The following is a 14,102-nucleotide window of genomic DNA, read 5'->3' on the forward strand; positions in this document are numbered from 1 at the left end:
TTTATGTAATTTTAAAATTATATGCCTTTTTTTTCCTTAATAATTAGGACTCACTCATTTCATTCAAAAATACTGAGTACCTCTTCCATATAGGCACCATTCCAAGGACGATTGTACATGATGCTAACTGTTGGGCAGAACTCAGAGCAGTATCGTTGAGGGCGTCTGAGTGACTACTTTAGGTAGAGTGGTCAGGAAAGGGTTCTGTGGGGAGGGGATATTTAAGCGGGGACCCAGATGATAAGAAGTGAGCCATATGAATATGTGGTGGAACATTCTAGGCAGTGCCTAGGTAGTGAGGAGTTTGGCCTGCATCTGGAAGAAAAGAGGAAGCATGGCTGGAGCAGCGGGAATGACGAGGGCTGTAGGAGAGGGGGGGTCAGATCCTGAAGGATGATGTGGGTCAGGGTGATAAAGGACTTGGATTTAATTGTAAGAGCTATGGGAGCCTTTGGAAGATTTTAAGGAGGGGAGGGACATTATCTAACTTAACAAATAACCAGGATAGGGCCATATGATGGAGAAAATCACCCAGTGCTGGGAGCCTCTAACCAGAGGCAGAAGATTGTGTTTACTCCTAGGGCATACTAGTCTAGTTTTCCTGGAAAAAACCCAAACCGCAGAGGCAAGAGATCGGCCAATTTACCTTGCTCTGAATCCCAACTCCAGCATTTACTAACTGTAGAATTTTGGGCAAATTCTAAGACAGCTCCCTGAATGGGTTTTCTCTATATCTTCATATAGATATAATAATAGTACCCACCTGGGGTGCCTGGGTGGCTCAGTTGCTTAAGCATCTGACTCTTGATTTTGGCTCAGGTCATGGTCTCAGGGTCGTGGGATGGAAACCAGCATGAGCTGAATGCAGAGCCTATTTGAGATTCTCTCTCTCCCTGTCCCCCTACTTCCTGCTCACGTGCTTTCTCTCAATAAATAAATAATAAAATACTAAATAAAATAATAGTACCTGCCTTACTGGGCTGTGAGAATTGAACAACTTAATGCAAGTTAAGTGGTTAGAACATATTAAGTACTTAATATTTAAGTTTATATTTATTTCCTCTAGATATGGATGGTCTAACATATAGCCATGTGGTTAGTGAACTGAAGTACTGAACTGTAAATTTTAATTAATCTTAATTACATGTAATTTTTTTTTTTCTTGAGAGAGAGAGTGAGGGAGTGTGGTGGGGAGAGGGAGAGGAAGAAAGAGAATCTTTTTTTTTTTAAGATTTTATTTATTTACTTGACAGAGAAAGAGATCACAAGTCGGCAGAGAGGCAGGCAGAGAGAGAGGCGGAAGCAGGCTCCCTGCTGAGCAGAGAGCCCGATTCGGGACTCGATCGCAGGACCCTGAGACCATGACCTGAGCCGAAGGCAGAGGCCTAACCCACTGAGCCACCCAAGTGCCCCAAGGAGAAAGAGAATCTTAAACAGACTCCACACTAAGTGTGGAGCCCAGTGTGGGGCTTGATCTCACAACCCTGACATTATGACGTGAGCCAAAATCAAAGTTTGACTCTTAGCCACTTGAGCCACCCAGGCTCCCCTTGAATTATGTTTCTTTTGGGCGACACTGCTCTAGACTCTCTGTCAGAGGGGAGGGTGGTGGAAGAAGCATGTGGACTGAGGGAGGTGCTTTTCCTAATTACACCAATACCCTTGGAGATTCCAAAACACCTTCATCCCGTGGAGCTTCTCTCCCCATCAAATAAGTCCGCCCTCCTACCCTGTTCTGGAAAGCCAGTGTGTTTAATGAGCCTGTTGTCACTGATAGTGTTTTGTATTCTTCAGATGTGTCAGAATGGTAAAAAAAAGGAACGAATCAGTGCCCTGTATTAGAGTGTTGTGCAGGCTTTACACCTGTCAGTGATTTTGATGAAATAAATTTCTGGGGTTCTCTGAACTAGTATCACCATATAAGATTGTTCTCTGAAATAAAATCTACCACAAATCCTGGCCCAGTGAACCCCAGAGACTTAGAATGAAGAAAAATTAAAGTAGATTTTAATTAAGGAATGAATTGTTGGTCAAAAGATGAGGAAGTTGAGAAAAGCATCTTGTGTCCCAAAAGCTAAATTTCCAGGATTAAAAAAAAAAAAATCAAAAAGCTAATAAGCAGGCAGAAACTTATCTCTGAGGTGAAACTGAACATAATATTTTTTTCTTCTCATGCCTCTTGGTTCCTGCTGGCTCTCTGATTCTGTAGAAAGGTTTTCCGACTTGTTAGCATAAAGAAGGTTCCTAGTAAATATGGAATGACTGTTAGCAAATGGCACCACTCTTCTGCCTTTGCTGTTTGGAATGTTTATATTCTTTAGCATACCCAAATAATTTTTAAAAATTTATGATATGAAAAAAAATATGATATGCCTAAGCTTAATACCACATCTCAAAGATTATCCATGCCCTCTCAGTCAAGTGGTCTTCTAGAGAAGAGAGCCCTTTCCCGGAATTGCTATACTGTTTCACACTCACATGGGACATATTTCACTAGAAGCCTCTTGGTCGTCTCTGGCCTGCCTGATGCAGAGAAGAAGGAGGTAGTCTCAAAGACTCCCAACCAGAAATGGGTGTCAGGGCAATTACCTGAGTAGCTAGCAAGAAGACAACTGATATCACTTGATAAAGTTCCCATATTTCAGTAACAGTAGGATTTTCCATGAAGCCATAAAATCATACTTTTGGAAGTGGATGATGAGGAAACAGCCGTGCAGCTTGTTTCTAGTAAACAGGGGACCTGCCTGGGAATGCAGTATAGAGTTCTCACCTCCTAGTTTTCTGGGGAAGAATTTGAAGCCCTGAGGAAGTGACTCCTCGGTAACCTGGAATGAACCAGCCCAAGTTTAGGCGTAAGTTGCAGCTCAGTTTCTTCTTACAAAGAAACCATAATTGCCCCAAGTTTGTAATTCTGTAAGATTCATGCAGGACCCTGAATAATGCCAGGGAGTCATAACTCACTTCTTTTAGGCTAATAACCTGAGACTTGGGGGGGATTTATAGAATGGTTTCTAGATGCCACTCTGTCGATGAGCCCAAATTACTTTATATACCTGTCTTAGTGACTTAAGCAGGTGAGGATTTAATCTACTCTCAGGGCTCTATGTCTGAGGAGGTAGTTTTCTCTACAGTACTCTATCTTATTAGATTCTAATTTTACTAACTTGATTCTAAGTTGATCTTGAGATCTCTGGTACCTGTAGCATAGACATTTTTCAAAGGTCTGCTTGGGCAGTCTGAACAGATAAAAGGTGGTAAATGGGTTAATAGTCTCTTACTGGTCCCCAAAGCCATATGAGCCTGACCTCAGATTTTAATTCTGTCACCATGAAAAGCTTTTATTAAGTGGTTCCTGTCTGCAGATGGTGACATGCATTCAAATCTTCATTCCAGGAAACCTTGGGGAAATAAGTCACTCTTAGAAGCTTAATGTTCTGGGTAGCTACAGGTTTGTTTGATTATACATTAAATCTTTATTTTTAAGAATCGTTTTAGTTGGAAATTACTCTAAAATGAATTGTGCTGCCCTTCTTTTTAATTTAGTTTGTTGAGCCTAATATAACCCTTTCTTAATGACCCAGATCCTTATGGTGTGTGTGTGTGTGTGTGTGTGTGTGTGTAAAGGATACAAAGTTCCATGAGTTTTTTAGTCTATTCCTAACTCTGTTTTTCCCCCAAGACCATTTTTAGTGCATAATTTTTACAAAGTGCAAGGTTTTCAGGAGTGCATATTGTTGTATATAAATGTCTGGTCTTAAGTCTGTGGGTCACAGTCATAAAAGGTTTAAAAGCCATTGTACTAGGTAACTCCTTCCTCCTGCTAACAATACTTTCTTTTTTTTTTTTTTTTAAGATTTTATTTATTTATTTGACAGACAGAGATCACAAGTAGGCAGAGAGGCAGGCAGAGAGAGAGGAGGAAGCAGGCTCCCCGCTGAGCAGAGAGCCCGATGCGGGGCTCAATCCCAGGACCCTGGGATCATGACCTGAGCTGAAGGCAGAGGCTTTAACCCACTGAGCCACCCAGGTGCCCCCTAACAATACTTTCTTAATTTGCATAGTCCTTGACTGTTTGCCAGGCTTCTACACATAAACCAGGAAAGGGATTAATTTTTTGTTGTTTTAAAATACAGTAAGCAGGGGCACCTGGGTGGCTCAGTGGGTTAAAGCCTCTGCCTTCAGCTCAGGTCAGGATCCCAGCATCCTGAGATCGAGCCCCGCATCAGGCTCTCTGCTCAGCGGGGAGCCTGCTTCCTCCTCTCTCTCTCTCTCTGCCTGCCTCTCTGCCTACTTGTGCTCTCTCTCTCTGTGTGAAATAAATTAAAAAAAAAAAAAACCCTTAAAAAATAAAATAAAATACAGTAAGCAAGCATAATGGAACCAGAAAGAGCATGGACTTTCAAATTAGACAGTCTTTAATTTTAGCCTTTCCATTTAGTAGCTATGTGACCTTGAATGCCTTAATTAATCTCTTTCAGTTAACGTCAGAATCTCAGCTTTTTTTTTTTTTTTTAAACTAAATGGGAGTAAAGCTTGAAATCAGAACACACAGAGACTCCCCCTCTGCAATCTCCGCTGCTGAGCACTGCACCCTCCCACAGGCGGTGCGCACTCCCAGCCACCGTATCAGTGGTCGCCCAAGGTCCCCGCTTGTCTCTGCACCCCTGTGCCACTAAAACTGCAAGCGATGTTGGTCTGGGGGAGCCTGATCCTGGTGGCTGTTGCGATACTAGAATTGTTGGGCTCTTTAAATTGAGTAATGAAGGTAGAAGTGGGCTAGGGGCAACATGGATGAACCTCACAAACAAAATTTTGAGTGGAGGGAAGCAGACATGAAAGAGCACATGTGGTATATTTTGTTTATATGAAGTTCCAAACAAGCAAAACTGTTCTGCAATGACAGAAGTCAAGACAGTGTTTACTCATGGAGTAGTGACTGGGAGAGGACACAAAGGAGTATTTCTTTGGGCGCTGGTAGCAATGTCTTTCTTGGTTTAGAGACAGGTCATAAAAGCTCATTGAGTTCTGTACTTAGGATTTGTGTACTTTTCAGTTTGTTATACTTTATTACAAAGTCATTTTTAAAGTGCATAGCACAGAAACTAGCACGTAGTTAATTCCCTTCCCCTATCATGCTTCCATAAGTTAACAGTATGAAAGTCTATTTAACAAAATGATCCTAGCCTCTTTTCTTTGTAACCTCTCAGTTTCTTTTTTTCTGTTATGGTTCTCTGTCTCCTGGTTCCAGTCTTATACCTATGCATGTTTAATAAATATATATGGTGGTAATCCCAACTGGTGTAGCTGAAGGAGTTCAGATCAGTCAGATAAGGTAAAATTCAATGTCTTACCACTGATTTAGGAATAAATCAGCAATACGAATTCTGATTTGGTGTTATTCTCTGACGATTACTTGATTTGATGTTTTGCTTTTTAAGTGGCGATGAAGTGGATTTTTAAATTTTGCCTGATTTCAGATCAACTTCATTATTGAGTTTTTTTTATGATGGAACATTGGACCTATTCTCTTATTTTGGCACTTTTGATACACGCCAGTTTTAGTATAGCAGGCTTTGAAATAGTCATGGTCGCACCCTGTGACACCTCATATATTTTGCTTTGGTTCTCATCACTGAAAGAGAACCATAGGTATTGTTTTTACCTTATTGCTTTGTACTACAAGTATAAAAACAGAACTTAGGTACTTGGAAATTTATGCAAGGTCCTGTTATAAAAAACTTAGACTTGTTGAAAAGCCAATTTAAAAAAAAAAAAACTCAAAAAGTTTTTTTTTTTTCCCCTAATATAGGCAATGTGTGTGATATAAAATAAGCCTATGACAGTCTCTGTCCTCAGGGAGGATAGATTTCCTGTAGGAGAGATTTGTGATATAGGCAGAAAATGAATTTTTCTATATTTACTTTTGGTCTTTTGGATATAGTTGGTTTTAGAGAGAAGACTTGGACTTGGACTTTGAATGAGAAGGTTTCTGACAGAGATACAGGAAGGCCCTTTAATCCACAGAGAGCTGTGGTGGTGATTGTGTGAATGGCAATGGAGCGAAGAGGACCCCACTGACTTTGTTAGGGATTAGTACTGTGACAAAAAGCTAAGGAGGTGGGAGGAGAACCCCCTACCTATCACATACTTACTTATATCCGTTCATTAAAATAGATAATGCTATTCAATCCTCACAAACCCTTTGGAGTAGAAACTATTATTCCCGCATTAAAGATGCAGAAATTGGGGAGCCTGCGTGGCTCAGTCAGTTAAACATCTGCCTTTGGCTCGGGTCATGATCCCAGGGTCCTGGGATCAAGTCCCACATGAGGCTCCTTGCTCAAAAAGGGACCTGCTTCTCCCTCTGCCTGCCTCTCCCCCTGCTTGTGCTCTCTCTTTCTCTGACAAATAAATAAAATCTTTAAAAAAAAAAAAAGATACAGAAACTGTGGCTCAGAGACATTTAGTAATTTGTCTAAGTTTACAAAGCTAGTGACAGAATTGGTATTCAGACTCAAAGCCCATCTCTACCACATGCTTTATATAGATAATAATGTTATCCAAAGAAAGGATGTATTTATCAGAGGATAGCTTGGAAGCCTGCAGAATGGGACGTTGTAAAGAAAATTGATAGCTGGTTTCATCTAGGATTGCTCAGGAAAGAGAATGTTATGACTCCAGAACTTAGTTTCTTTTAAATCCCTGTGAAGCTTTGTATATTTCTCTTGTGAGATGGTTGAATGGGACTGTGATGCAGACCCACCTGTTACGTGTTCTTTTCTTTCTTTCTTTTTTTTTTTTGGTGGTAAAATATATGTAATGTAAAATTTACCATTTTAACCACTTAAGGCATTAAGTACATTTACAGTATTGCGTAGCCTTACTATTATCTCCAGAACTTTTTCATCATCCCAAGCAGAAACTCTGTACCTATTAAATCATAACTCTCCATTCCCTCCTCTGACCCACCCCTAGTACTTCTACTTTCCATCTCTACGAGTTTGCTTATTCTAGTTACCAAGTATAAGTGGAATCATACAATATTTGTCCTTTTGTGTTTGGCTTATTTCATTTAGAGTAATGTTTTCAAGATGTGTCTCTGTTGTAGCATGTATCAGAATTGTATTCCTTTTTATGGAATATTCGATTGTGTGTATAAAGGACATATATATATAAAGGACATTTATTTATCCATTCATTTACTGACGGACACTTGGATTGTTCCTCTCCTTTGACTATTATGAATGATGTTGCTATGAAAATTAGTGTATAAGTATCTGTTTTAGTCCCTGCTTTTGGTTCTTTTGGGTATATACCCAGGAGTGGAGTTGCTGGATCATGTGGTAGTTTTATGTTTATGATTTTGAGATTATCCACAGTCACTGCATCACTTCTCATTCCTACTAGCTGTTTGCAAGGATTCTAATTTCTTCACGTCCTGGCAATACTTGTTATTTTTGTTTTCTTTTTTTATGATAGCTATTTGAATGGGTGTGAAGTGGTGTTTCATTCTCATGTTGATTTGCATTTCTGTTACTGATTAATGATGCTGAGTAGCTTTTCATGTGCTTATTGGTATCTGTATAGATAAACAGAGAAATGTCTCTCCAGGTCCCTTGCCTGTCTTTTAATTGGGTTGTTTGAGGGTTTTTTGTTGTTGAATTGTTGGAGTTCTTTATATATTCTAGATATTAATCCCTTATTGGATATATAATTTGGCAGTATTTTCTCCTACTCTGTATAGGTTGTCTTTCACACTCAGATGGTGTCCTCTGATGCACAAATGTTTTTCATTTTGATGAAATCTAATTTACCTGTTTTTCTTTCATTGCCTGTGGTTTAGATGTTATATGCAAGAATCATTGTCAAATCCAGTGTCATGAAGATTTTCCTTTGTGTTTTCTTGTAAGAGTTTTATAATCTTAGCTCTTGTGTTTAGGTCTTTGATGCATTTTGAGTTAATTTTTGTATACGGTATAAGGTAAAATTTCAACTTCATTCTTTTGCATATGGGTATTCAGTTTTCCCAACATTACTTGTTTAAAAGAATATCCTTTTCCCATGAATGGTCTTGGCACCTTTCCCAAAAATCACCTGACCGTATATAGTAGGGTTTATTTCTGGGCCCTCAATTCTGTTCCATTGGGGTGTGTGTCTGTCCTTACGCCAGTACAACACTGCTCTGATTACTCTATCTTTGTAGTAAGTTTTGAAATCAGGAAGTGTAAATCTTCCAACTTTAGACTTGATTTTCAAGATTGTCTAAGCTATTTGGGGTCCTTTGAAATTCCATATGAATTTTAGGATGACTTTTTATATTTCTGCAAAAGACATCATTGGGATTTTGAGAGGGATTGCATTGAGTCTGTAAATCTCTTTGGGTATTGTCCCCTTAACAGTGTTAGTCTTCCAATTCATGAACACAGAATGTCTTTTCCATTTATGTCTTTTTAAATTTCTTTCAGCAGTGTTTTGTAGTTTTCAGATATAGTGTTTTATGTCATGTGACTGTTAATATTTCTCACAATAAATAAATAAGTTAACATTCTTATTTATCCATCATTGTTTAGTGATCTGTAGAACTACCCTCAAGAATATTCTGTTTTTAACAGAATCAGTGTTCTGAACCCACAAAACTGAGGGAAGGATCCTAGAAATTGAAAACTTACCTAAATTGCTGCCTTTGGGAACCCCTGTTTGGGTGTCCAGCCTGTTGGTTTCCTCTGATAAAAACCTAATTTCACTGCATGTCTAATTTGATCTACAGTAGTTCACATTTCTAATTTTTTCTGTCTTTTGCTTCCAGATTTCTCCATCTTGCTAAGGAGGAACGCTTTCTTATTTGATATAGCTGATGGTACCATGCAAAAATCGGATCCTCGAAAAGGTCAGAACCTGTATTTATATGTAATAGGTATAGAGAATTTTCCTCTATTAGGTTGTATATGAATCTGTGTCAGAAAAATCAATTAGAATGAATAAAAGAATCTCACCGTCTCTTGCCAACTTAACCCTGCAATTTTAACAAATCTTGAGTGTCGTTTATACAGCTCTTTATAGTTTGCGAAGTACTCTTCACATAATTGTCTTACCTCGTTTTTACAGTAATCTTGTGGAGTAGGTACAGTTGCTATTCCTGTTTTATGGAAGCAATGAGGGGTTAAGAGACTTACTCAAAATCATGTACTATGTGCTGTGCAATTTAATTCTAGATCTTTTGCCTTTAAATCTTTTTCTTCTCACTGTATCACAAGTTGATGATCAGTATCAGAATTTAGGAGGCATGTAAGTATTAAATATGACAGCTACATGAGCGTTGGAAATTATGTAAACGTCTGTTAAAAATGTTAAAATCCCTTTATGGATATAAAATATTAATGTCAGATCTTGATATTGAACATAATCTTTGAGATGATACCAGGTGCCTCAATATGTAATATACCATTGTCTTGGTGTGGCAAATGAGGCTCTTTATTCGCAGCCTACCTACCTTTCTGTTATCATCTCCCTTTATCTCTATAGCTTACCCTATGCTTTCCTATCTATAATAAACTGCTGGCTGTTGTCCAAATATGCTGTCCATTTTCATGTCTTAGTACCTTTGTACTATATTCCCTTTGCCTAAAATGTCTATTTATCTTTCTTCTGACAGTCCTAGCTCAACTTCATCTCTGTGAAGCTTTCCTCACTTCCCCAAGCATAGTTATTCATTCCTTTCTGTTTTCCCAGAGCACTTTGTATAGGAAATCTCTGTGAGAACAAAAATCATATTATGTTATGATTTTGTATTTGCATTGCTATCTGTCGTACCAATCTATGAGTTCTTTGTGAGCACAGGCTAGGACTTTGTCTTTGTGTCCTTAATACCCCACATTACTCCTAGGCTTAGATATATTCGTTTAAAGAATTCAAGACTAGGGGCTCCTGGGTGGCTCAGTGGGTTAAGCCTCTGCCTTCAGCTCAGGTCATGATCTCAGGGTCCTGGGATCGAGCCCCGCATCAGGCTCTCTGCTCAGCAGGGAACCTGCTTCCTCCTCTCTCTCTCTCTCTGACTGCCTCTCTGCCTACTTGTGATCTCTCTCTCTGTCAAATGAATAAATGAAATCTTTAAAAAAAAAAAAGAATTCAAAACTAGCTCTCCTTAAAGGATGTGTACACCAATCTTAGTAGGAGACTGACCACATACAAATACTTAGAAGCTTGTAAATAAATATGGTACATGCTTGAAGTAGAACAGAGGGATGATCATACCCAAGCAGAATTTAAGGAAGAATGCCTCTGTATCAGGGATTAACAAACTGTGGCTCATGGGTCAAATCCTGTTGGCTGCCTGTTTTGTAAATAAAGGTGTTTTGGAACAAAGCCATATTTATTGTTAATGTGTTACCTGTGGCTTCTTTCATGCTGCAGTGGTGGAGTTGTTGCAACAGAAACTGTGTGTCCCATAAAGCTGAAATTATTTACTCTCTGGCTTTTTACAGAGGTTTTCCAAACCGTGTTTTAGGAGATGGGTTTTGAATAGAGGTATGAAAAAAAAAGGAACGTGAATTGGTGAAGTGTGAGTGTAACGTAATGAAAACGGGCTGTAGTAGTGGGTACGCTAAGTGAGTAAGTTTCACTTCAAACAGGTTTGTCAGAGGGAGCTATGTTGAAGTGTTACGAATGTTTCGGATTGATAAAGAGGAAACATAAAAATTCAATAGAAATTACCAAGTAAATGCTTAGGGTCTGTAGTAAGACAGTTTCCTAATTAATAGCAGGGCATGAGGATGATGATGACAGAGAAGAAGTAATCAGCAATGCACATTAACATTGATTGAGTGTCTACGATGGCCAGGTACTGGTCTAAGTGCTTCCTGTGTATCCTGTTTATTCTCCTAGCCCCTCAGTGAGCTAATTGCTGTTATTGTCTTTATTTTGCAGATGAGAAAACCAAGGCAAAGAGGCTTAAGTTACTTGGCCAAGGTTATACAACTAGTAAGTGATAGAACCAGATCCGAACCCTGGCAGTATTGCTGCAGGATCTTCATAATAGAAGAGAGAAATCTAGGGATATTTGGTAAAAATACCCTTGAGCTTGGACTAAGATAATTAGTCTGAATAATTAGGACATGTGCTAAGCCATCACCGTAAAGAGAAAATAACCAGATCGTAGAGGTGTAATGTTGGAAGGCAGACTGTCCAGTCAGAATAGTATACTTTGGATTAGGTGGAATGGGAGGGAATAAGAAGCAGATACATTTTACAGTGAGACAAGTTACATAGTCATTGAGTTTCACCTTGATAAGACCAGAAAGCAGCTAACTTTCCCTGCACACATGAAAGCTGCCCCCAAATGCCTAAAGAGCAGGCATACTCAATTGAGGTAGAGATGAGCAGTGATTTTCAAGGAGCTAGGTGACATTCAGCACCCACCCCCCCACCCCCAAGTATGTTAGAGTCAGTGGAGGTGTCACATCAAACACATGCCATTCTCTCCCTTTCTTTGTTGTTTCCCTAAGGGACCTTGTTCCTATGTAACTCCCTGCCACTGCTGTGATAAACATTTACCACCTTGGACCACTTTCTTTTTAATGTATGTGTGTGTTAAAATTATTTATATGCACTGTGAAAAATTGGGCAACAGAAGTATACCGAATAAAAAGGGAAAGTGTCTTACTGTCTTAAGATGTCTCTTTTAGGGGCGCCTGGGTGGCTCAGTGGGTTGAAGCCTCCACCTTCAGCTCAGGTCATGATCCCAGGGTCCTGGGATCGAGCCCCACATTGAGCCCTGCATCAGGCTCTCTGCTCAGCAGGGAGCCTGCTTTCTCATCTCCTTCTCTCTGCCTGCCTCTCTGCCTGCTTGTGATCTCTGTCTGTCAAATAAATAAATAAAATCTTTAAAAACAAACAAAAAAAGATATCTCTTTTAAAAGTTCAATTGTAGATGAAACTACTGTTACTAATGGAAGTATGATGGGATTCCCTCGTGGTTGTTGAGATGGAAAAAATACTGAGAATCACTTTCCTAAGGCCAAGATCCACAGGCAAGAATGGAAAGAACTTCCTAGAGAGGTTCAGGATCTTCATCAGTGGAGGTCTAAGACGGGATTCTGTAGGGATGCTAGAAAGAAGATTCAGACTCTGGCTGGGGTTGGTGGAATTGGAGGCAGGGAAGGAGGAGACATTGAACTAAGGGGCTTTTACTGTGTCTTCTAAACCTGTAGTTCTGTGTTATAACTTCTGACCCAATTACGAACCACAAAGGAGAAGATGCCAATTTGACTGGCATGGATGACTTGAGTGGACAACAAAATAGTATAAGAGAAAAATCCAATGTATAAAATCCAAATTTATAGAACAGGTTACTTTGCAGTAAAACATTGAACTTATTTTAGTAAAGGTTTCTTTAACCATCTTGGTGTGCTCAAAGTAGACTTCATTTTTTTATTAAAAATTCCACGTACACTAAATTTTGCATTTATTGCATAAAATAAAAACATCACACATTGTTCATTATTTCTTTTCTTTTCTTCCTTTTTTTAAAATTTATTTGACAGCAAGAGAGGGAACACAAGCAGGGGGAGTGGGAGAGGGAGAAGCAGGCTTCCCACTGAGCAGGGAGCCTGACATGGGGCTCTATCCCAGGACCCTGGGATCATGACCTGAGCTGAAGGCAGACGCTTAATGACTGAGCCACCCAAGCGCCCCATTGTTCATTATTTCAAAGAAAGAAGTTATCCCAGGTTATCCCACCTGGTTTTAGGTTGTAATGGATAAGGAGGAAATAATTGGCCTGCTACCTTGATGTTGCTTCCCGTAGACTCACAATGTGATAGAATTTAAAAGGGAACTTACAGATCATGAATGAAGTTCAGCCTCTTTATTTTACAAATGAGGAAAGTAAAAACCAAAGATGATGTGTTCCTGGCTCAGTCTCACGGTAGCCTAGCTGGAACTTGCCTCTCAAAGATTAGTGAGAAGGTATGTAAAGTGCCTTTCATGGTGCCAGTTCACAGTAGTTGCAGAAATAGAAGGGAAAGAAGAAGATGATGATGCTGTTATTTCTTCTGCTCACATCACATTTCTGCAAGCCTTCAGAGGAAAAGTTGGTATTGTAGAAATATGTGCCGTCCATGCTGTAAACCTAAAGTTGTGCAGTGTTGAAATGATGAAATCAGGAGGTCCATACCCCGATAAAATTGTAGGATATCATATTTGGAAAGCCCTTTTAAGGTTACCTAGTCCAACTTCCCTCTTCCTTCTCTTGATTTAATACTTCCACCAAGAATTTATCTTACCTTTGCTTCCATACCCTCCATGATGGCAGATTCATACTTTTCCTTCTCAGAGTTTATCTGATGTTTGGATACCTCTGACTGCCAGAAGGTTCTTCTAGTAATGAGCTGAAGCCTGTCTACCTGTAGCTTCCACCCACTAGTCCCTAGTTCTGTCCCTTGGCATACTATTGAACAAGTACAGTGAGTCTCATCTCTCCTCTACATGAGGACATGCTGGATATTTGCAAACAACTCTCCTATTTCCTGAGTCGTCTTTTCTCCTGGTTAAGCCTCCACAGTTTCTTGAACCTTTACTCTCCTCATTGCTTTCCTTTGAATAGATTGTGTGCCTATATCTCATTCAGAGTGTAGGGTCTAGACTTGAACATAAAACTCCACCTCCAAAGTGTTCTGACTGGCAGAGTAGATCAGCCAGTACTGTTAGGTCTTTTTCTCTGGATAGTGACAGGAATGATGGTGCATTACTTAGCTCATGACATCAGATCTATATATGTCTGCCAGGAAGTATGATGTGGTACCACTGGTTCACTAAATGTCTTCCCTGTTCAGGAAACAGGAGCCAGAAGATTTGTAGAAAGCATTAGCCTCGCTTATGCTCTGGATGCCACCTCTGTAAGCCTCTGGAAAGGGTACACATTATATATAGTTGAAGTCTTCTAGGACTGCCTGCAAGACAAAGGGAGTTATAGCCTCTCTGCATTTTCATTAGCTATTGCATGCTGCTTTGCTTGTTAAAGGAAATACTGATGTTCTGTGGGGTTCTTCTCTCTGTGTGCGCGTGCAGAGATGGATAATTGCTACAGAGGGAGTGGGGGAGGGATG

At 39.6% G+C, this 14,102-nt stretch overlaps 1 protein-coding gene across 2 annotated transcripts in view; it reads left to right on the forward strand.

The window, feature by feature from the left end:
• Positions 1-14,102, forward strand: part of SCMH1 (Scm polycomb group protein homolog 1) — a 171,936-nt gene that overhangs the window by 26,748 nt on the left and 131,086 nt on the right. For both annotated transcript variants that reach the window (XM_080802756.1, XM_080802757.1), the window contains one exon: positions 8,807-8,887. In XM_080802756.1, coding sequence (XP_080658882.1) covers positions 8,863-8,887 — 25 coding nt within the window. In that variant the 5' untranslated portion in view covers positions 8,807-8,862. Of the gene's footprint in view, positions 1-8,806; positions 8,888-14,102 lie in introns of those variants that run through there.

Source organism: Martes martes (genome assembly GCF_963455335.1).
Source record: "Martes martes genome assembly, chromosome: 4".
NCBI classification, from domain to species: Eukaryota; Metazoa; Chordata; class Mammalia; order Carnivora; family Mustelidae; genus Martes; species Martes martes.